The 24,319-nt window shown below is 44.0% G+C and overlaps 1 protein-coding gene across 2 annotated transcripts in view; it reads left to right on the top strand.

The window, feature by feature from the left end:
* LOC126470498 (UPF0587 protein v1g245604) overlaps positions 1-24,319 on the top strand; it is a 134,953-nt gene that overhangs the window by 103,780 nt on the left and 6,854 nt on the right. For both annotated transcript variants that reach the window (XM_050098378.1, XM_050098377.1), the window contains one exon: positions 18,418-18,524. In XM_050098378.1, coding sequence (XP_049954335.1) covers positions 18,418-18,524 — 107 coding nt within the window. The remainder of the gene's footprint in view (positions 1-18,417; positions 18,525-24,319) is intronic.

The raw sequence follows: 24,319 nt of genomic DNA on the forward strand, positions 1-24,319 counted from the left end.
TGGAACACAATCTTTATTGCTACTATTACTAATTTTGAATAGACTTTCACCTTCAACACCGGCAGAACTTTGTCACTGAAGAGATTCATTCTGAAGATTATCACAGAATGCTATTGGAACATAATTAAGTCATAATATTAAGTATTAAGTTTTACACTTTGTAGTGCTTCGAGAATTTCGGAGTAAATTCTAAAAACACTTGTCTTTCCTCAGTCTTGAACACCTGATATTTGAAGTATGAGTGTGGAATAGTGGAAAAGTATCTACCATGCCACCGGTTTCTGTGTACAGGTGGGAAGTTGGCTATGAGAAGACTCTAAGTGTGGCAGTCGATCAGCGCCAACAAGTGTTTGCCGCTCGCGCCATAGAAGCTGTATACAAAGTACAAGGAGTGATTACTTGTTATTTCTTGGTGGTGGAATAATTGTAATTGTTATAGACAAATGAAACAGGATTTGAATAGTGAATCTTACTTAATCCTTGGTGTAGACTTGCTAGAAGAAGACCTGTCTTTGATATTATAACTACACTTAATAGAGTGTAATGATTAACGACTCAGTTGACTTGCAAGAGTTTGAATGCTTATGTGATACTTGTGACATTGTTCTGTGGGGAAATGAAAATATACCAGAACTGAACTCAAAGTATTATGAGAGTACCAAATTATTTCAAGAGCAGAGAGAGAGAGAGAGGATTGGCTAAACATTTCGATTAAGTCAACTGTCGTGAGAGTGGTATGAAGTTAGCAATCCAGTCTCGCACCACTTCTCTTGTCACCAAAACCGATTAGAACATGGCGAACAACATGGACAGGACACAAAGAAAGAGGAATTTTGAAACGGAATCAAGATAAGAAGATATTGTAAGTTGTCATAGCAACCATTAGTAACAAGACAGGGAAGTTGTTTCGCAGAGTCGGATTCTGCCTGAACAGTAAAAAGGGTGAAAATTAATAAATACCATACAAGAGAAGGCGTAAGGAAGCTCTGAACATATTAGACCAAGAAGAGATACAATGAGATCTATTCGACGTGAAAGATCCAGTGTTGAGAGTAAGCAGCCCCCACACACATTTCGGGGAAGTGGACGTGGAAACTAGCCAACAACCAATGACACCGGCTCCAGCTGCCGATCACCAGTGCAGATTCTACATCTGCTAACCGACACAGACGCTGAAACCAACCTTCGACACTGCCAGCACCTGTGCTGTTCACCGGTGCAGATTACGCATCCGCTCACAAACGCAACTAGAACTCCATGCCACTTGAGCTCAAAGCAATAATTGTTTGAGTGTAAAGTTAAAGAAAGTGTTGAATAATTGAACTCTATTAGGGTAGCTATTATACTTAGTGCATATTTATTTTTATTGCTCACAAGGTCGAAAATGTGTAAAGTTATGAATCAAGAACAGCAACTGGCTTCAGAACCAACCACAGCTATTAAAGTGAGTAGGGAAATGCCGGATTGGTCTGAAGTATTGAATTTAATTAAAACCCAGTGGGCAGATTCAGCAGCTGCAAATGCTCAAATGGCTACTTTAAGTGAAAAATTACATGCACAAAGTGAAGTTTTAAATTCTAAGTTGGATGCCTTAAATGATAAAGAGGAAAGTTTGTAATTAGATTTAAAGAATGAGTTAAGTAATTCCTTAACTATCCAGATGAATCAAATGTTTACTGACCGTAGCCAAAAGCAGCATGACCAATTTCAGAAGTTGGCTCAGAAGTTAGACTTTGATATTGATGGCAAATGTAATAATGTAGAAGCTGAACTTGGGGATAAGTTAGGATCCTTTCAAAGTGTATGCAGTGTTACATTTGATGCTGTAAAGCAGAGGTTGCATACATAAAAGGAAATGTGGAAAAAAGGATAAATTAATACCTTTAGTCCAATCGCATCTGTTAGTACCTGAGTAGATACCATGGAACGTGACTTTAAGGAGAAACTAGTCACTTCAGACTTAATAAATATAAGTAATCTGGAGGAACAGGTACAGGAAATAATCGACAGAAAAGTGGCTGCGAGGGTAACCTCTAAAAAAGTTTCTCAAAATTTAGCTTCAGAACTTAATGATACTAAGAGAAATATAGATTAACTATGTGAAGAATTCAAATTTATCCAGAATAGAGTAGAAAATAGAATAACTTTACCTGATGTTGTGTTACCAAGTAAAATGGTAATTGTTTTGCTGTGGGGAGACTTTCACACAAAATTTAATTTAGAAGTATTCGTCCGTAAGTAATCGAGTGAGGTTAATGTCAGATCCATGGGATCTGGGTGAAGTCACAACTGTCCATTCTGTGTTAACGAGCAGAGTGACGACCATCGGATCCCTAGTTGTTTTCGGTGTTTCTTCTGTAATAAAATTTTTCTGCACCGAATTCCCCCTACTTCTTACACTATCCTATTATCCATCGCTTACAGTTAATAGAGAAACAGTGTGGAATTGTGATAACGTCACCCAAAACTGCTCCTGGTATGTGACTGAGTCGTCCTTGGTTGTTTGAGGATTGTGCCTGCTAAGTATTTTGAAGAAGTCATCCTCAGTTGTTAGAGGATTGTGCCCACTAAGAAAAGTGATTAAGTCATCCTCGGTTGTTTGAGAGTTGTGCCTGCTAGGAAATTTTGTAGCATTATCCATCCTCGGTTATATCAGGGGCGCCCCTGCCTGTCTTCATGACTCATCCCATGTTATCTCAACTTATTTGACTTGCTAGGCCACCACATGAGATGGGAATGGGTGCACATATTGCCCCTGAGGTAAGATAGACTAAATTTGTCTAGCCAGCCAGTCTCTCCTGCCGTCCATGCTTAGTTAGGTCTTATTTTGCCTAAGCTATTGTTTGAAAGTAATCTCTTCTCCATTTTCTCTATGCAAACCTCGGTGTAGGGGTCCTAAGAAACTGCAAAGGATATTAGATTAACAGAAGAAATGATATTATATGAATAATTAAATAATTATGATAATGTGATACATAATTTTATACTTAATACAGAATATTTTTTTTTACATTTTATGAGATGTAATGCAGATGGGAGGGTTTGTATCGATTTTGAAAGGATTGTGTAATGTAGGTACAGACATAACTAACACTAAACACACACCACACCTTTCAAACAACCCTCGCAGATAAGTGTGACCGATTCTTCACCATTTGCCGTTCCATAGGTGTTGCTAAGATTTTCTTCGGTGACCTCAAGGGTGAAGGTGAGAATGTCCGTTCTGTAGGAGATGATTTAACACCATACCTCCTCTGGCTTCTCACTAAAGTACCAACGAGGTAGGGATCCATGGGAAGGGTTTCCTGTCTTTGGGGCTATCTTATTTCACTTCTTCGATCTTAGCAACCATTTCTACTTTTTCCTTTCTTTCTTCTCATTTAAGTACCTTCCTATCTTTCCCGCTTTTCGTATTAAACACTTCTGTCGCTGAAGGCCTTCTTAGTTTCCGTGGTTTCCAATAACCTACAACTTATTTCATATAAGCAGGCCGAAGAATCAGGATACATAGACACATTTACGCATACACACAGTGGAACACGAAGACACAAACAATAAAAGGACAGATTGAAATGATGTAAGAACTGCCAAGGGTTGTAGGGGGAAAGCAATGTGTACATTAGAGAGACATGCACACATTGTTCATGGTGACGGTTCTATGTCATATTGTATACATCTACTACGAAAAGTCTATACCAGATATACATGAGGAGGAGGCTCAAGAGACATGAAGACATTGGTTCTACATCGCGTATCTGTATGTAAAGAAATATATTTAGATATGTAAAGACTATGATGATTTTATATCGTACGTATACATAGATATGTAAGTAAGATAAACTACACATCAAGTACACCTGAAAAGGAAGCATGAGTAAAGTAAGGAGAGCATAAGCCGGAGAGGAATAGATTGTGATAATTAGTAAGGATTGTCAGAGTAACAAATATTCTGATGACTTGTAGGATAGTGGGACTCTTATAACTTAAGTAAGCATATTATAGATTGAATAATGTATGTAATAATGTGAAAATTACCGAACCATCAGTTTAATAAGCCACAGCTGCAAAGTACTAACACGAATTCTTTACAGACGAATGGAAAAACTAGTAGAAGCTGACCTCGGGGAAGATCAGTTTGGATTCCGTAGAAATACTGGAACACGTGAGGCAATACTGACCTTACGACTTATCTTAGAAGAAAGATTAAGGAAAGGCAAACCTACGTTTCTAGCATTTGTAGACTTAGAGAAAGCTTTTGACAATGTTGACTGGAATACTCTCTTTCAAATTCTAAAGGTGGCAGGGGTAAAATACAGGGAGCGGAAGGCTATTTACAACTTGTACAGAAACCAGATGGCAGTTATAAGAGTTGAGGGACATGAAAGGGAAGCAGTGGTTGGGAAGGGAGTAAGACAGGGTTGTAGCCTCTCCCCGATGTTATTCAATCTGTATATTGAGCGAGCAGTAAAGGAGACAAAAGAAAAATTTGGAGTAGGTATTAAAATCCACGGAGAAGAAATAAAAACTTTGAGGTTCGCCGATGACATTATAATTCTGTCAGAGACAGCAAAGGACTTGGAAGAGCAGTTGAACGGAATGGATGGTGTCTTGAAGGGAGGATATAAGATGAACATCAACAAAAGCAAGACGAGGATAATGGAATGTAGTCGAGTTAAGTCGGCTGATGCTGAGGGTATTAGATTAGGAAATGAGACACTTAAAGTAGTAAAGGAGTTTTGCTATTTGGGGAGCAAAATAACTGATGATGGACGAAGTAGAGAGGATATAAAATGTAGACTGGCAATGGCAAGGAAAGCGTTTCTGAAGAAGAGAAATTTGTTAACATCGAGTATAGATTTAAGTGTCAGGAAGTTATTTCTGAAAGTATTTGTATGGAGTGTAGCCATGTATGGAAGTGAAACATGGACGGTAAATAGTTTGGACAAGAAGAGAATAGAAGCTTTTGAAATGTGGTGCTACAGAAGAATGCTGAAGATTAGATGGGTAGATCACATAACTAATGATGGAGTATTGAATAGGATTGGGGAGAAGAGAAGTTTGTGGCACAACTTGACCAGAAGAAGGGATCGGTTGGTAGGACATGTTCTGAGGCATCAAGGGATCACCAATTTAGTATTGGAGGGCAGCGTGGAGGGTAAAAATCATAGGGGGAGACCAAGAGATGAATACACTAAGCAGATTCAGAAGGATGTAGGTTGCAGTAGGTACTGGGAGATGAAGAAGCTTGCACAGGATAGAGTAGCATGGAGAGCTGCATCAAACCACTCTCAGGACTGAAGACCACAACAACAACAACAACAATGTATGTAGGCATGAAGTATATGCTGGAAACGTAGAAGTGATAAGTAAAGGACGACTCTAGGGTATGAAATGAAGTATTAAGGAGTGAGTGTGAAAGGTGAAGTAGATTTTCAAATTTTGCAGAGAATATTTAATGATAGTGTACATAAAGATGTATACTAGGGCAATGAACCATGAGGCCTACTCAGGAAGGATAAGGGGGCACACCCAGTATTTATTGAATATAAAAGGCAGATAGGCGGACTGAAGGACGGCTGACCTATACTGTGCGGACAGGGGCACCAAGAAGGGGATTGACCTGTACCATAGTAGAACAGGAATTTAGAGGGGCGTACCTACCGAAACGGAAGGAGGGGGGGGACTCCCATAGGGTCAACCCATATGTAATGTATAGGTACTGGCCCTAAAGGGAAAAATTACAGTATTGTGACAGAATTCACAGAATTTGATACAAATTATTCTGGTAAGTTTGGATTCTATAGACCACTAGCATTATTAGGTTTTAGGTGTGTCAAAAACAGTTTTATATTGCCCAAAGTTCCTCCAGGCTACAGACTGATATAAATAATGGTACTTGTACGTACTGAGAAAACATAATACGAAGTTTTAGAATAACAGATGAAATATTCAGGTGTCCATGACACCTGGAGTTTATGATTGGAGTTAAGGTCAGTGTCCTCACAGTTCACAAGTAAAAGTAATACGGAATGACAGAAATATGCATATAAATCTATGTAGAAACTGAATATTTTTAAAATGTAGATTGTTATGATGTATGATATTAAGGTTCATATTGACAACGTATAAAATATCGCTTGTTCAGGCTGAGGGGAGGGATATGTAGTGCTTCGAGAATTTCGGAGTAAATTCTAGAAACATCTACATCTACATACATACTCCGCAATCCACCATAAGGTGGGTACCTCGTACCACAACTAGCGTCTTCTCTCCCTGCTCCACTCCCAAACATAACGAGGGAAAAATGACTGCCTATATGCCTCTGTACGAGCCCTAACCTCTCTTATCTTATCTTTGTGGTCTTTCCGCGAAATGTAAGTTGGCAGCAGTAAAATTGTACTGCAGTCAGCCTCAGATGCTGGTTCTCTAAATTTCCTCAGTAGCGATTCACGAAAACAACACCTCTTTTCCTCTAGATACTCCCACCCGAGTTCCTGAAGCATTTCCGTAACACTCGCATGATGATCAAAACTACCAGTAACAAATCTAGCAGCCTGCCCCTGAATTGCTTCTATGTCCTCCCGCAATCTGACCTGATAGGGATCCCAAATGCTCGAGCAGTACTCAAGAATAGGTCGCATTAGTGTTTTATAAGCGGTCTCCTTTACAGATGAACCACATCTTCCCAAAATTCTACCAATGAACTGAAGATGACTATCCGCCTTCCCCACAACTGCCATTACATAATTGTCCCATTTCATATCGCTCTGCAATGTTACACCCAAATATTTAATCGACATGACTATGTCAAGCGCTACACTACTAATGAAGTATTCATACATTACAGGATTCTTTTTCCTATTCATCTGCATTAATTTAACATTTATCTATATTTAGAGTTAACTGCCATTCTTTACACCAATCACAAATCCTGTCCAAGTCATCTTGTATCCTCCTACAGTCACTCAACGACGACACCTTCCCGTACACCACAGTGTCATCAGCAAACAGCTGCACATTGCTATCCACCCTATCCAAAAGATCATTTATGTAGATAGAAAACAACAGCAGACCTACCACACTTCCCTGGGGCACTCCAGATGATACCCTCACCTCCGATGAACACTCACCATCGAGGACAACGTACTGGGTTCTATTACTTAAGAAGTCTTCGAGCCACTCACATACTTGGGAACCAATCACATATGCTCGTACTTTAGTTAGGAGTCTGCAGTGGGGCACCGAGTCAAATGCTTTCTGGAAGTCAAGGAATATGGCATCCATCTGATACCCTTCATCCATGGTTCACAAGATATCATGTGAAAAAAGGGCAAGTTGCGTTTCGCAGGAGCGATGCTTTCTAAAGCCGTGCTGATGCATGGACAGCAACTTCTCTGTCTCAAGGAAATTCATTATATTCGAACCGAGAATATGTTCGAGAATCCTGCAACAAATCAATGTTAAGGATATTGGTCTGTAATTTTGAGGATCCGTCCTTCTACCCTTCTTATATACAGGTGTCACCTGCGCTTTTTTCCAGTGGCTCGGGACTTTACGTTGGGCGAGAGATTCACGATAAATACAGTGGGTCTTTTCCATCCGTAACCCACTTTTTCGGCACATACTTGTCCGATGCGTGATTTACAATGTGTTTAAAATTTGCCCATAATTCTTCCATGTCCATCGTACCGGAAGTAAATGAAGTTGTATCTGCTCTTTCTAGTAAAAACACTCTCCTAGCATTCTTGACCGGCTTTTTAACTTCCGTAACCATAGTCATAATGACATCATCATGATCACTAATCCCTGTCTCAACACTGACACCATCGATGAGGTCTGGTCTGTTTGTGGCTAGACGATCTAAAATATTTCCATTACACATTGTCTGTCGATTTAGCTGCTCAAGACAGTTTTCGGATAATGTGTTCAAAAGTAATTTACACGACGGCTTGTCTGTACCACCTGTAATGAATCCATAGACATCTCAGTCTATACTAGGTAGGTTGAAGTTGCCTCCAACTAATATAGCATGATCCAGGTACTTCTGCGATACAGAATGTAGACTCTCTTTGAATGATTCTAGAACTGTCACGGTGGAACCTGGTGGCCGGTAATAACACTCCACAATTAACATAATTTCCCCTAGCCCTGTTAAACGTGTCCAGATAACTTCACAATCAAACTCTACTTCGACCTCAGTAGACACAATAGTTTTGTCAACTGCAATGAAGACACCACCTCCTATGGTGTCTAATCTGTCTTTCCAATACACTTTCCAACCCTCACTAAATATTTCAGAACTTCCTATCTCGGGGTTCAGCCAGGTCTCAGTCCCGAGAATAATTTGCGCGCCACACGCTTCCTGGAGGGCAGTAAATTTTGGAACCTTATTCCGAACACTCTGAAAGTTTACTGCTAATATCTTGATAGCTGAAGTGTCTTCACACTGAGCGCGTCCTGATTTCCCTGCCTGCACGTCGTTTTTGAGTGTTTATCAGGACACCTCGCACTATTGCCTAGCCTAAAAAAAACCATGTGCACGCCGCAAATACTCTGCTACCCGAGTAGCCGCTTCCTTTGTGTAGTGCACCCCTGACCTGTCTAGGGGCGTCCTACAATTCCCCACCCAATAGCACAAGTATAGAAATCTGCAGCCAAGACCGTCACAGAGTCGACGAAACCTGTGGTTGAGACCCTCCACTCGGCTCCAAACTAAAGGACCCCGATCCACTCTGGAAACGATGCTGCAAATAGAGAGCTCTACTTGCTCCACACATGTGAGGCCAGTGGTCTTCACCAAATCCGCCAGTCGCCTGTACGAACTGAGGATCGCCTCAGAACCCAAGCGACAGGCATCATTGGTGCCGACGTGAGCAACTACTTGCAGATGACTGCACCCCGTATGCTTGATAGCCGCAGGCAAGGCCGCCTCCACATCTCGGATGAGGCCCCCCGGCAGACAAACCGAGTGCACGTTGGATTTCTTTCCATCCCTGTATGCTATTTCCTTAATGGGCTCCATCCCCGCCTAACGTTGGAGCTCCCAATAACCAGCAAGCCCTTGCCCCCGTGTGCCTGCTCGGGCCCTGCTGAAGGAGCGGCCACCTGCCCACTGACAGGATGAACGTGCAAGGCCAGCCGGACTCTGAATTGCTTTGATGTCTTCCTTCAATCTTACCTGGTATGGATCCCAAACACTCGAGCAGTACTGAAGAGTAGGGCACAGCAGTGTCATATATACGGTCTCCTTTACAGGTGAACCACTCTTTCCTAAAATTCTCCCAATAAATCAAAGTCGACCATTCATCTCCCCGCCTCAGTTCTCACATGCTCGTTTCATCTTGCATCGCTTTGTAAAGTTATGCCCAGATATTTAAACAACTTGATTGTGTCAAGCAGGACTCTAATAATACTTTACCTGAATATTACGTGTTTGATCTTTCTACTCACCCACATTAATTTACATTTTTCCACATTTAGGACTAGCTGTCATTAATCACCCCAACTGGAAATTTTGTCGAAAGCATTTTTGTTTGAAGGGTAGACCAGTGTATTATGCGTGATGTTGTAAACAGTACAGGACTGCTACTCTGACATTTAGAAGAGGAACCATCACAATTATTGTTGATGCCAAAAATTCTATCTTGATATCATCTGCATAGGAGTTGCATAAATTTTATCTGTTTTTAACTTTTCTGATGTTAATTTCATGTACTGAAACACTGCATGACCAGGGAGGTTTGCTCCTTAGTTTGGTCCTCTGGAACTAGCCATGTAAAATAAAATAAAAGGTGAAAGAAATGTCCTGCGTCAAAGATTTCCTCCTTATGACACTTCATTAATGAAATATAAATGTTCTTTGTCTATGTAGAACATCACAATGAAGACAGTTACTCTGGTAGACTGGTCTCTTGTGTGTGTTCCTTATGTTCCACGAAGAATTTTTTTAAAAACTGCAGTGGGCTAAGTGTAATACTAGCTTTAAAATGTTTGTGGTGTGTGAACATTGCTTTGAGGAGGGGTGAAAGAGGGGATCTCTCTTAGTGGTCATCTAACCACACAGATCGAATGAAAGACTCTAAGATTCTTTTTATGATACAGTGAAGCGTGGATGAGAGCGTTAAAGGGACTGAGATTTATTTTTCCTCACTTATATTTGGAAGTGAATGTGAACATAGATTAATGAAAACCTCTAAGTGTCTTAGTAAAGCTTAAAGGAGAAACATGAAGAGAGTATATGTTTAAATGTAAAATACTGTAATAACTTATATGTAAGATGGTGTGCTTACTGTTAGAACTCTGTCAGCTTCCTATGCTTCTTTGTTTTGATATATCTGTATATTTGTAAGCTCTTCCCCTCTAAATTTGAATGTTTTATCTTACCTGGGAGCTAGTTGAAAAATGTTTGCCATCCACACATTAAGTGTTGTCTGCATTGCAGGAGTGTACACTTTCTAAAGGTACTGGCTGGTCTTCACTTAACTGAGTACACATGCCATTCATGTGTTTCAATTTCACATGGGTTGTTTTTTTTTAATCAATGTATGTGCGCCCCCTCCCCCTACTTTTCCCTGTAAACCGACCATTATTAGCTATAAAATTTGATACTCCCTGTTTTGTGAATTGTTAAGTTTTTCATCTGTGAGCCATCTGCAGGAATATTTTTATGAATTTTTTTTTCCAATTTCCAAGATACTTCTCAACATTAGGATATTTACTAACAATCTCTGAGTATTTCGGTGTCCCTCGGAGAACCAAGACTTCATGGAACCTTTGTCTTTTACAGTCTTATAAAAGGTGGTTTGAGGCAAACCAAACTTTCCTAGTAACTCACTGTGCAGCTACACATCTTCAAACACATGCACATTTTATCACATAACAAAGGTAGTTTACTGTTTTTCTCAGACATCTTCAGATGAAACACACCTTCTTTACTAATTGACACTTGTCAACCAATTTGTCATTGTTTTCTGAAATGCTGACATAATGCAAAGATAAAAATGGTCTGCATAATGTTGCAAAGCAATGTGAAATGGAACAAGTGTGTAAGAACAGATGCAGGAAAGGCAAATGATCCACTTCAGTTTATTGAGAGAATTCTAGGAAAACGTAGTTCATCTGTAAAGAAGACTGCATACAGAACACTTCTGGAACTCATTTTTGAGAACAGCTAGATTGTTTGTGATCCCCACTAGGTCTGAGTAAAGGAAGACATTGAAGAAATTCAGATTTAAGCTGCTAGATTTTTACTGGTAAGTTCAATCAACATGTGAATATTACAGAATGCTCTATGAACTCAAGGGGAAACCTCTGAAGGGAAGAGGGCATTCTTTTTGTGAAACACTGTTGAGGAAGTTTAGAGAACCAGCATTTGTGACACTGCAGAATGATCCTACTGCCACCAACACATCTTGTGTCAGGACTGCAAAGACAAGTTAACAGGAATCAAGGCTCATACAAAAGTGTACACAGCCATTTTTCACTCACTCTATTTGCAAGTGGAACAGGAAAGCGAGTGACTGGCAGTGGTATGGGATACCCTCTGCAGTGCATCATACGGTGGCTGGTGGAGTATGTATGTATGTATGTATGTATGTTTGGATGGATGGATGGATGGATGGATGGATGTAGATGTATGCAGAAACAAAAATTTACATGTGTCTTTGTGTAACCTATCCAAGAACAATAGATTGCATTTCATGGTATGTGTACAAATAATCAACCACCTGCTGTATCCACATACTTATAATTTATCCAAATTTGTAGATATATAACAATGATAAGCTCAAAATTACAAATGAAGCATGTGTGTGGATAAAGTTGGTGTCTTCCCACATTTCCTGGAAGTCTCTCTTAATAATACGGGTTGAAGGACAGGTGATATCACTTTCAGAGATCTTTGTATTCCCTCTTAACGGATTCAGGGGGTGATAATGATGGGACCCATTATTATAAGTGGAAGCAGAGTTTTCTCACATATCCTAGTTTGACTGTGTGTGTTTGCAAAAACTTTAGTTTCTATATTTGTGTGTAAATTAACATATTCACTGTGGCACTGCGAATTGTGTGTACTGCTGTGGGGTGGAACGTATAATCGTACTTTCCTTCATCTGGCAATGCTACTTTTCCTGTTTCTTGCCATGGGGCAGTGGTCTCATTGAAACACTCAAGACTACTATTTCAGTATATTGACTTATATTTTTAATCCAATGAGAGATCATATAATTTTACACTAAATTAATCAGGAATTATGTGATATCTCATTTGTTCAGAAAGTTCTCCATTGAAGGGTCACAAAAAAATTATATTCAAACTTGTTCGTTGTGCCTAGCTGATAGGCTCAGCATTCATTTGCTGAGTACGGGCTTGGCGACCCCGGGGTCCTGAGCTGGGGACTGGTCTGCGCCGCCAGTCTCCTGTCACCGTAACCCCCGGACATGCTTCAGCAACCACCGTATGGCGCGGCGATGGAGTGTTGTGTGCTGCGGGGAATGGTAATCTTGGCTTGACTGCCTGGATTGCGAGGAAGGCCAACCTCTATAAAAACCCCTCAATCTTATGGTGTGCTCCGCGCCTATGAGATGCATGGCTGATGGGGTGGAACAGTCGCAAGCGGGCAACCTCTGGGGCACCTGCCGCACCCCAGTTGTATATGGCTTACTCAGGCACGTGGGGCTCTGTCTGAGCGGACCTTTAGTTCCCTAGCTGCTTGTGGGACCACAATGGACCCTTCGACCTCTACATTTCCCCCTACCAGTGGATTGGGTGGGCCACTGGTAGGAAAACACACCCCATCGAAAAAGCGACTTCGTGCTGTGAGTCCTCCAGCTCCTGGTGTTGCTAGAGATTTATCAGACTGTCGTAACAGAGCACATGCTTATAATCAGAATGTGTTTTTGATTATTAAACGGAAGGAGGGTAGCTTTGAGAGGGTTTCTCCCTTTTACATCCACAAGGGTCTTGAGGGTATTGCAGGAACACTGAAATCTGTGAAGCGACTGCACAGTGGGACTCTGTTAGTTGAGACTTCTAGTTCCCGTCAAGTCGCTTCTCTTCAGAAAGCAACCTGTCTCGAAGAGTACGTTATCGAGACCGAGCTCCACTCCACTTTGAATTATAGTAAGGGTGTTGTAACATGTAGGGACTTGGTGGATATCTCCACAGACGAGTTAAAATCTGAGTGGGCTGACGAAAGTATCAATGACGTGCAGCATATTATGAAACGAGTCGATGGGGACCTCGTCAAATCTGACTCGTTTATTCTCACATTCAGTTGCCCGAGACTCCCAGAGCATGTTAAAGCGGGGTTCTTACGTTTGCCAGTACGACCATATTTCCCCAACCCAATGCGCTGTTTTAAATGTCAGCGCTTTGGGCATACTACGTTGGGGTGCAATGGGATAGCCACTTGCGGTAAATGTGGTCAGCCTGCCCATGAAGGAGCCGATTGTTCATCGCCTGTGAAGTGCGTGAATTGCTCTGGGAGTCACCCTGTCTGGAGCCGGGTCTGCCCCATCTATCTCGAAGAATGGAAGATACAGGAGATCAAAACATCTAAGCGCATCCCCTATGGTGAGGCCAAGAAGCTCTTTAAGGCCATGCAACCTCCTGTGTTTACGACATCTTTCACTTCTGCTCTGAAAAAACCGGTACAAATGGCTACTGTTGCTACGCAAATGGAGGTTGCTAGTGTTAGCACTAATACCTGTGTTTGCCAGTGCACTTGTGCTGCTGCGGTTGTTTTGAAACCTGCGGCTCTCCCCGCAACGTTGGACAAGGCCATGGTTGCTGACATTGGGGTACTTCCTGCCTCTTCCCATATGGCGCCTTCTGCCCAGGCGAGTAAAGCTCCAACTGCTGACAAGGCTCTGCATTCTAAGCCCCCCAAGACGAAGACGCCGAAGGTGAAGGTTTTGCCACCTGAGGAGACTGGTCAGGGTCGGTCCGATGACGAGGCCATCGTACTGTCTGACATCTCCTGTGGGTCGTCATCGGAGCTGATGGACATTGATGTCGACCGGGGGCGATCTTCTCGCCCCAGGAATAAATCCCCGGCCAGTACGGGCTGTCCTCCAAAACACAGAGGCAGGGTGAAAGTTCAGCCACCCTGATCACTGGCTCCCATATTACAGTGGAACCTGAATGGGTTCAGGACGCATGTGGCTGAATTTCAACTCCTTGTACGAGAGTGCCCTTTGTGTTTATGTCTCCAAGAGACACATTTTCGGGCCACTGATGCTCCTTCTTTACGGGGCTATACTGCATATCGGAACAATGATCTGACTGGGGAAAGGGCAAAGGGTGGTGGTGCGGTTTTTGTCCGTTACATGCACCCCTCATCTGAGCTCCCTCTTGTTACAGACTTGCAAGCAGTTGCAGTTGACCTTCTTGTGGGTCGGAGGCTCACAGTCTGTTCACTTTACTTACCACCTCAGGATGCGATAGACTCTGAGGCTCTCACAGACCTTATTAGCCAACTCCCCCGCCCATTTCTTCTTCTGGGGGACTTCAATGCTCATAATGTCTTATGGGGCTCTTCGACTACTTGCCCCAGGGGTCGCATTCTGGAAAGCCTCATGCTGTCTGAAGAACTGTGCATCCTCAACTCTGGTGCTCCCACTCATTTCTGTACTGCTTCTGGGTCGTCATCAGCTATTGACCTTTCCTTTTGCTCTCCAGCACTCGCGGATTCTGCTCTGTGGGAGGTCGCTGCTGACCTCCATTCTAGTGACCACTTCCCCCTTTGGGTTTGCCTCCTGGATGAGGCTATGGCATTACCAGTGCCGCCCCGGTGGCACCTCTGCAGAGCTGACTGGACACTTTTCAGCTAACTGGCTGTTTTGGAACACCGTGCCAGCGTCCACGAATGGGTAGACCATGTCACAGCCGTGATCTCCCATGCTGCTGAATTGTCAATCCCAAGGTCATCCGGTCATCCCAAGAGGCCCTGTCCCTTGGTGGACCACTGAGTGCCGCTCGGCCATCCGAGCCCGCCGTGCAGCTCTGCGCCACTTCAAGTGCCGTCCCTCAGCTGACAATCTTGCGGCCTTTCGGGTGGCAAGGGCCAAAGCGTGGCGAGTGATTAAAGAGAGCAAACGACGGTCATGGCAATCGTTCTTGAACTCCATCTCCTGCTCCACTAGTTCTACAAAAGTATGGGCAGCCATCAGGAGGGTTTCTGGGAAACTCGGCCAGCTACCTGTCACGGCATTGCTGCATCAGGGAAGTCTTCTCACGGCACCGAGAGACATTGCCCAGACACTGGCCATGCATTTTGCGGCATCTACCGCCCCTATTAACTGTGATCCAGATTTCTGCCGCTACCGCACTGCCATCGAGAGGGGTCACTTGGACTTCCGGTCTCCAAATTCTGAACCCTACAATTGCCCCTTCACAATGTGGGAACTGGATTCGGCGCTGTCTGTGGCTCATGATACTGCGCCTGGTCTTGATCAAATCCGGTACAGCATGCTGCAGCACTTGTTACTGCCATCCAAGGAAGTTCTCCTGAATTGTTTTAATATGATATGGTTATACGGCACGTACCCTGACTCGTGGAGGGAGGCGATTTTGATTCCCCTCCTCAAACTGGGGAAGGACTGAGTGCTTCCCGGTAGTTATCGGAGTATTGCTTTGACGAGCTGTGTCGGGAAGACGTTGGAACGTATGGTGAACCGTCGCCTGGTTTGGCTACTCGAGACCAGGCAGCTCCTTAGCCCCTCTCAGTGTGGCTTTTGGAGATGTTCCACTATAGACAACTTGACCCTGCTTGAGGCGGCCATCCAGCAGGCCTTCCTACGTAACCAGCATTATCTAGGTGTATTCTTTGATATTAATAAGGCGTATGACACTACTTGGCGCCGCCTTATCCTCAATCAACTCCATGAGTGGGGCTTTCCTGGCCGTCTCCCCATCTTCATTCGGTCCTTTCTTTCCCACCGCCTCTTTCGATATCGGGTTGGTACTGTGTTTTCTGATTTGTACGTGCAGGAGAATGGTGTTCCTCAGGGAAGCATTTTATGTGTCACCCTCTTTGCCGTCGCCATTAACAGTATCGCGTCCACTATCCGGAGTCCTGCCCAATGCTCCTTGTTTGTGGACGATTTTGCTGTTTTCTGTTCTTCCTCTAGTCTTGTCACTGCTAGTCGGCAGTTGCAGCTTACAATAAAGCAGTTAGAGGCATGGATTGCGCAGACGGGTTTTACCTTTTCTGCAGACAAATGTGTGTGTGTTCATTTTAATCGTTCTCGACGTCTTTCTACCTCCCCTGAATTGCATCTGAGGGACACCATTCTTCCTTTTAGAGACACTGTGAGGTTCCTGGGCCTCACTTTTGATTCCAAGTTGTCGTGGTTGCCTCACCTTAAAGACCTCAAGGTGCGGGCACTGAAGGCACTGAATATTTTGAAGTGTCTGAGCCATTGGTCCTGGGGAGCAGATCGGGCGCGTCTGCTGCAATTTTATAGGGCGTTCGTCCGATCGTGTCTTGACTATGGTTGCACCGTGTATGGGTCAGCAAGGCCTTCGTATCTGAAGATTCTTGACGCAGTACACCATGAGGGTATCAGGCTGGCCACTGGTGCCTTCCATACCAGTCCCATCCCCAGCCTGTGTGCTGAGGCAGGGGAACCGCCGCTCGCCATCCGTCAGAAACTCCTCATGGTGCGACAGGTGTGTCAATTCCTTGCCTGTCCTACCTCCCCTGCGTACCCTACCGTTGCCCGACCGCCTATGGAACGTCTCTTTTCCAGTCGTCCCAGGGCAACGAGACCATTTGGGATTCGTGCCAAGCATTTACTTGAGTCCCTTTGTGTGGAACGTGTGGCCCCCCAACGACAAGGTTTTACCCGCGTGCCTCCCTGGTTGCTCCAGAGGCCCAGCGTCCTTTTAGACTTGTCGGAGTACCGGAGGAGCTGCACTCCTGCGTTTGTTTTTATCTCCTCCTTTTCCAATATTTTACACCAGCATCCCGGCCATGTACCAGTATTTACGGATGGCTCTAAACAGGAGGACTCTGTTGGTTGTGGTGTTGTTTTCCCTGATCGAGTCGTCAAGTTAAGACTTCCTGCGGCATTTACCATCTTTGATGCCGGATTGTTTGCGATCTTGCGGGCTTTGGAGCAGATGAGATGTGTTCCCAGTCTTAAGTTCCTCATCTGTTCTGACTCCCTGAGTGCCCTTCAGACCATGCAACACTTGTACCCAGCAGATACGGTCATCCAGAACATCCATAATGCCCTACTCCACCTGCAACGGCAGGGGAAGGAGGTTTCTTTCTGCTGGGTGCCGGGGCATGTGGGTATTAGGGAAAACGAACTGGTGGATGTGGCTGCCAAAGATGCATGTTCCCTCCCTCACGTTGTTGAATGTGCCGTCCCCCTCCATGCTGTTACCTCCCTCCTGCGTTTTCGTGTTATGCGTCAATGGGAAGAGGAGTGGCTGGCAGTCGGTGACAATAAGCTGCGTCTGGTCAAGGCCACCACGCGGCCATGGCGTACGTCCTACCAGTCATGCAGGCGGGATGAGGTTCTCCTCACTCGCCTCCGCATCGGGCACAGTCCCTTAACACATGGTTTTTTACTGCGGCGGGAGGACCCCCCCAATCTGCAGTGCTTGTGGCGTCCAGATTACTGTCTGTCACATTTTACTTGACTGTCTTTTATTCTCTGACCAGAGGGCGGTGGTTTCCTTGACACCGGATTTGCCCTCTATTTTGCAAGACGACGCAGCGACTGTGGTTAAGGTCTTACGGTTCTGTGTCCTGTCCAATTCGTTGCCTCGGATTTTAGGGAGAGGATTTTAATGTGCTGCTGGGTGACTGGCTCACCCAGATTTTAGGTAAGAGGTCCGCCAGTCACTATTACCTCCTTCTTTCCTTTCAGTTTATGTTCTCTTTTCCGTGCGTTTCCTTTCCTTTTTTAGTGCGTTTCTTCTCCTCTTGTTTTGCTTCTGTCAGTGAGGATGTGGCACTGCGTCAGGTCTGTGTCTTTTAGCCGTTCTCCTTGTTTGCTGTCCGTCTTAGTCCCTTCACTACCTCTGTTCCTGTTGTTATGCGTTTGGGCGCTGATGACCACGCTGTTTAGTGCCCGTAAACCTCAAACACACACACACACACACACACACACACACACACACACACACACACACACACACACACACACACACACACACACCTGTTATTGTATTGCTGGTAGCACAGTTGGTGGAATTGAGCATGAGCAACAGGAAGAGCTAGTGTGAGCCACCAGTGCTACACTCCAGTGTGAACGTGTTAATGCACAAATGATTTGTTAACCTTATTTGTTCTGTAACACGTAGTTCAGGACTTGGATGGGTGGCCTCTGTGTATTATACCTGAATTATAAATCTGTCTCTGATTTCAATACTTAAATTGCATTTTTTTCTCTTTTGATTCAGTTATTATGGAGGACTCCATGAAGCCATATGATGGAAACAGAAATGATTTCCAGCCTATTGCAACGTTTGAGTGTCGTGGGATTGAACTGATTGGCATTAGACCAGGTGTAAGTACTTTTATTTAATTAAGTGCTAAGTTTAATGGGAGTAAATATGGTGCAATTGTTAAAGAAAGCTACTCACTGTGTTGGGGAAACGCTGAACAGTAGTACACCTGGCCCCCTCTTCACTCCCACTTCTCCACCCTCACAGTGGTGCTGCATGCCAACTGGACTTTAAGAGGAAAGCAAATTCAGCTACTTGTTCACTTCTCTATCTAATGTCTACATTGTGAGTGGTTCTCTGTACCTTTATATCATACACAGAATGTTCTATAACCGTGAAAATGACTACAAGGAATTCGTGACAATTTCTTCAGTTCAGAGAATTGATATATCTTTCTGACTTTTTCACATACTGCATTGATTCATAGTACGGCGTACTTGTAAACTCCATGAAACATTCTGAAAAATGAGTACAGATCAATGGACAAGAACAACGTAACAAATGATACAGTATTTGAAAGATAAAGTCTCAAAGTTTTTTTTGCACCCTTCATCACACAGCACACATCTAATCTGTAGTCCAGTTATGCCCATCATCCCTGACTCAGCATATAAAAAATGACAGTAAGAACAGCTGCTGCAATGTGGCGCCGGCCGGAGTAGCCGAGCAGCTCTAGGTGCTACAGTCTGGAACCACGCGACCGCTACGGTCGCAGGTTCGAATCCTACCTCGGGCATGGATGTGCGTGATGTTCTGAGGTTAGTTAGGTTTAAGTAGTTCTAAGTTCTAGGGGACTGATGACCTCAGAAGTTAGGTCCCCTGGTGCTCAGAGCCATTTTTTGCAATGTGGCGTTGCAGGTCTAAGAGTTTCTGTGGTAGATGACCTGCAATTTATACATCTACATCTACATTTACGTCTACATTTATACTCCGCAAGCCACCCAATGGTGTGTGGCGGAGGGCACTTTACGTGCCACTGTCATTACCTCCCTTTCCTGTTCCAGTCGCGTATGGTTCGCGGGAAGAACGACTGTCTGAAAGCTTCTGTGCGCGCTCTAATCTCTCTAATTTTACATTCGTGATCTCCTCGGGAGGTATAAGTAGGGGGAAGCAATATATTCGATACCTCATCCAGAAACACACCCTCTAGAAACCTGGCAAGCAAGCTACACCGCGATGCAGAGCGCCTCTCTTGCAGAGTCTGCCACTTGAGTTTGTTAAACATCTCCGTAACGCTATCACGGTTACCAAATAACCCTGTGACGAAACGCGCCGCTCTTCTTTGGATCTTCTCTATCTCCTCTGTCAACCCGATCTGGTACGGATCCCACACTGATGAGCAATACTCAAGTATAGGTCGAACGAGTGTTTTGTAAGCCACCTCCTTTGTTGATGGACTAAATTTTCTAAGGACTCTCCCAATGAATCTCAACCTGGTACCCGCCTTACCAACAATTAATTTTATATGATCATTCCACTTCAAATCGTTCCGCATGCATACTCCCAGATCTTTTACAGAAGTAACTGCTACCAGTGTTTGTTCCGCTATCATATAATCATACAATAAAGGATCCTTCTTTCTATGTATTCGCAATACATTACATTTGTCTATGTTGAGGGTCAGTTGCCACTCCCTGCACCAAGTGCCTATCCGCTGCAGATCTTCCTTCAATTTTCTAATGCTGCAACTTCTCTGTATACTACAGCATCATCCGCGAAAAGCCGCATGGGACTTCCGACACTATCTACTAGGTCATTTATATATATTCTGAAAAGCAATGGTCCCATAACACTCCCCTGTGGCACGCCAGAGGTTACTTTAACGTCTGTAGATGTCTCTCCATTGATAACAACATGCTGTGTTCTGTTTGCTAAAAACTCTTCAATCCAGCCACACAGCTGGTCTGATATTCCGTAGGCTCTTACTTAATCAGGCGACAGTGCGGAACTGTATCAAACACCTTCCGGAAGTCAAGAAAAATAGCATCTACCTGGGAGCCTGTATCTAATATTTTCTGGGTCTCATGAACAAATAAAGCGAGTTGGGTCTCACACGATCGCTGTTTCCGGAATCCATGTTGATTCCTCCATAGTAGATTCTGGGTTTCCAAAAACGACATGATACTCGAGCAAAAAACATGTTCTAAAATTCTACAACAGATCGACGTCAGAGATATAGGTCTATAGTTTTGCGCATCTGCTCGACGACCCTTCTTGAAGACTGGGACTACCTGTGCTCTTTTCCAATCATTTGGAACCTTCCGTTCCTCTAGAGACTTGCGGTGCATGGCTGTTAGAAGGGGGGCAAGTTCTTTCACGTACTCTGTGTAGAATCGAATTGGTATCCCGTCAGGTCCAGTGGACTTTCCTCTGTTGACTGATTCCAGTTACTTTTCTATTCCTTGGACACTTATTTCGATGTCAGCCATTTTTTTGTTTGTGCGAGGATTTAGAGAAGGAACTGCAGTGCGGTCTTCCTCTGTGAAACAGCTTTGGAAAAAGGTGTTCAGTATTTCAGCTTTACGCGTGTCATCCTCTGTTTCAATGCCATCATCATCCCGGAGTGTCTGGATATGCTGTTTCGAGTCACTTACTGATTTAACATAAGACCAGAACTTCTTAGGATTTTCTGTCAAGTCGGTACATAGAATTTTACTTTCGAATTCACTGAACGCTTCACGCATAGCCCTCCTTACGCTAACTTTGACATCGTTTAGCTTCTGTTTGTCTGAGAGTTTTGGCTGCATTTAAACTTAGAGTGAAGCTCTTTTTGCTTTCACAGTAGTTTCCTAACTTTGTTGTTGTACCACGGTGGGTTTTTCCCGTCCCTCACAGTTTTACTCGGCACATACCTGCCTAAAACGCATTTTACGATTGCCTTGAACTTTTTCCATAAACACTCAACATTGTCAGTGTCGGAACAGAAATTTTCGTTTTGATCTGTTTGGTAGTCTGAAATCTGCCTTCTATTACTCTTGCTAAACAGATAAACCTTCCTCCCTTTTTTATATTCCTACTAACTTCCATATTCAGGGATGCTGCAACGGCCTTATGATCACTGATTCCCTGTTCTGTACATACAGAGTCGAAAAGTTCGGGTCTGTTTGTTATCAGTAGGTCCAAGATGTTATCTCCACGAGTCGGTTCTCTGTTTAATTGCTCGAGGTAATTTTCGGATAGTGCACTCAGTATAATGTCACTCGATGCTCTGTCCCTACCACCCGTCCTAAACATCTGAGTGTCCCAGTCTATATCTGGTAAATTGAAATCTCCACCTAAGACTATAACATGCTGAGAAAATTTATGTGAAATGTATTCCAAATTTTCTCTCAGTTGTTCTGCCACTAATGCTGCTGAGTCGGGAGGTCGGTAAAAGGAGCCAATTATTAACCTAGCTCGGTTGTTGAGTGTAACCTCCACCCATAATAATTCACAGGAACTATCCACTTCTATTTCACTACAGGATAAACTACTACTAACAGCGACGAACACTCCACCACCGGTTGCATGCAATCTATCCTTTCTAAACACCGTCTGTACCTTTGTAAAAATTTCGGCAGAATTTCTCTCTGGCTTCAACCAGCTTTCTGTACCTATAACGATTTCGGCTTCGGTGCTTTCTATCAGCGCTTGAAGTTCTGGTACTTTACCAACGCAGCTTCGACAGTTGACAATTACAATACCGATTGCTGCTTGGTCCCCGCATGTCCTGACTTTGCCCTGCATCCGTTGAGGCTGTTGCCCTTTCTGTACTTGCCCAAGGCCATCTAACCTAAAAAACCGCCCAGCCCACGCCACACAACCCCTGCTACCCGTGTAGCCACTTGTTGCGTGTAGTGGACTCCTGACCTATCCAGCGGAACCCGAAACCCAACCACCCTATGGCGCAAGTCGAGGAATCTGCAGCCCACACGGTTGCAGAACCGTCTCAGCCTCTGATTCAGACCCTCCACTCGGCTCTGTACCAAAGGTCCGCAGTCAGTCCTGTCGACGATGTTGCAGATGGTGAGCTCTGCTTTCATCCCACTAGCGAGACTGGCAGTCTTCACCAAATCAGATAGCCGCTGGAAGCCAGAGAGGATTTCCTCGGATCCATAGCGACACACATCATTGGTGCCGACATGAGCGACCACCTGCAGATGGGTGCACCCTGTACCCTTCATGGCATCCGGAAGGACCCTTTCCACATCTGGAATGACTCCCCCTGGTCTGCACACGGAGTGCACATTGGTTTTCTTCCCCTCTCTTGCTGCCATATCCCTAAGGGGCCCCATTACGCGTCTGATGTTGGAGCTCCCAACTACCAGTAAGCCCACCCTCTGCGACCGCCCGGATCTTGCAGACTGAGGGGCAACCTCTGGAACAGGACAAGCAGCCATGTCAGGCCGAAGACCAGTATCAGCCTGAGACAGAGCCTGAAACCGGTTCGTCAGACAAACTGGAGAGGCCTTCCATTCAGCCCTCCGGAATGTCTTTCGCGCCCTGCCACACCTTGAGACGACCTCCCACTCTACCATAGGTGAGGGATCAGCCTCAATGCTGGCAGTATCCCGGGCAACCACAGTCGTAGTCCGATCGGGGGATGCGTGGGACGAGCTGGCCGTCCCCGACAAACCCCCATCCGGAACCCCATAGTGATGCCCATTGGCAACAGCCTCAAGCTGTGTGACCGAAGCCAACACTGCCTGAAGCTGGGAGCGAAGGGATGCCAACTCAGCCTGCATCCGAACACAGCAGTTGCAGTCCCTATCCATGCTAAAAACTGTTGTGCAAAGAACGTCTGAACTAATCTACAGAGAGCGCAAACAAATCGACACAAAATTTAAACGGTTATTAAAATACAAGATTGCCTAGTAAATGCAGTAATGCTGCTACTTGCGCACTGCTGACACACTGCTCGGCGGCGGAAGGAGACTACGCGATTTTACACTATTCAGGTACTAAAACGCGATGCTACAACTCTCAAATACTATAATACGCCAGAAATTTATGAATTAGACAATGCAAGTACCAAAAACATGCAAAGAAATTAAGAATTAAACTATGTAACAAATGAGTGAGCTAGGAGTATACGACTTGAAGCTGCAGCTGCTTATCCGACGACGGCACGGACCACACTGACCGTGACCAACCGACACTGGCCGTTGAAAACAAAAACAGAAGACAAGCGACTACGCGAATTTACACTATTCAGGTACTAATTCTTCAGGATTTTCCAGACTATTGGTTGGGGGATTTTCAGTTCTACACTAGCTCGATAGTAAAGTTTCTGTAACTTCACGACATCACATCCCACACACGGTCCGTTGTCTATTCTGACAAGCATGCTAGTCCTGAATTTTTTGTGTCACACAACCAGCCATCATCTTCGATATTCTTGTAGTACTTCACAATACTATTTTAAACTGGTGGTGTCTTGTGAAACTTGCCATGAAAAACTCTTTACATATTCACTACCAATTGGCAGTGGGCAAATTCTAGCACACAGGAAGCTCTCTCTGCATGGCTCACTGATATTTTCAGCAACTGTGCGTAGTGGAGCCCCTGCCAGGAGCTTTCCAAACTAACTTGCCATCACTGTGTTTGTCTTTCACATGCTGTATCATATACTGTGTTAAGTTTAACCATTTACCTATTCCAATTTTTAAAAATGTTTCATGGACTTCATGTACCTTGTATTTTATTACCCTATGGAAAAATTAAAATGAACGCATGCCTAAATACCCAGCAGAATGACTATTGTTTGTCTCGAAATTTACAGTGTTTTTGTATTTAAAGTTGAAGTTATATGATAGAGGAACAAAGAAAAAAAATTGTTTTGTTTTCAGCTTTATATATAAGGAATGAATGGGAAATT

This window comes from Schistocerca serialis, chromosome 3 (genome assembly GCF_023864345.2).
Source record: "Schistocerca serialis cubense isolate TAMUIC-IGC-003099 chromosome 3, iqSchSeri2.2, whole genome shotgun sequence".
Classification (NCBI taxonomy): Eukaryota; Metazoa; Arthropoda; class Insecta; order Orthoptera; family Acrididae; genus Schistocerca; species Schistocerca serialis.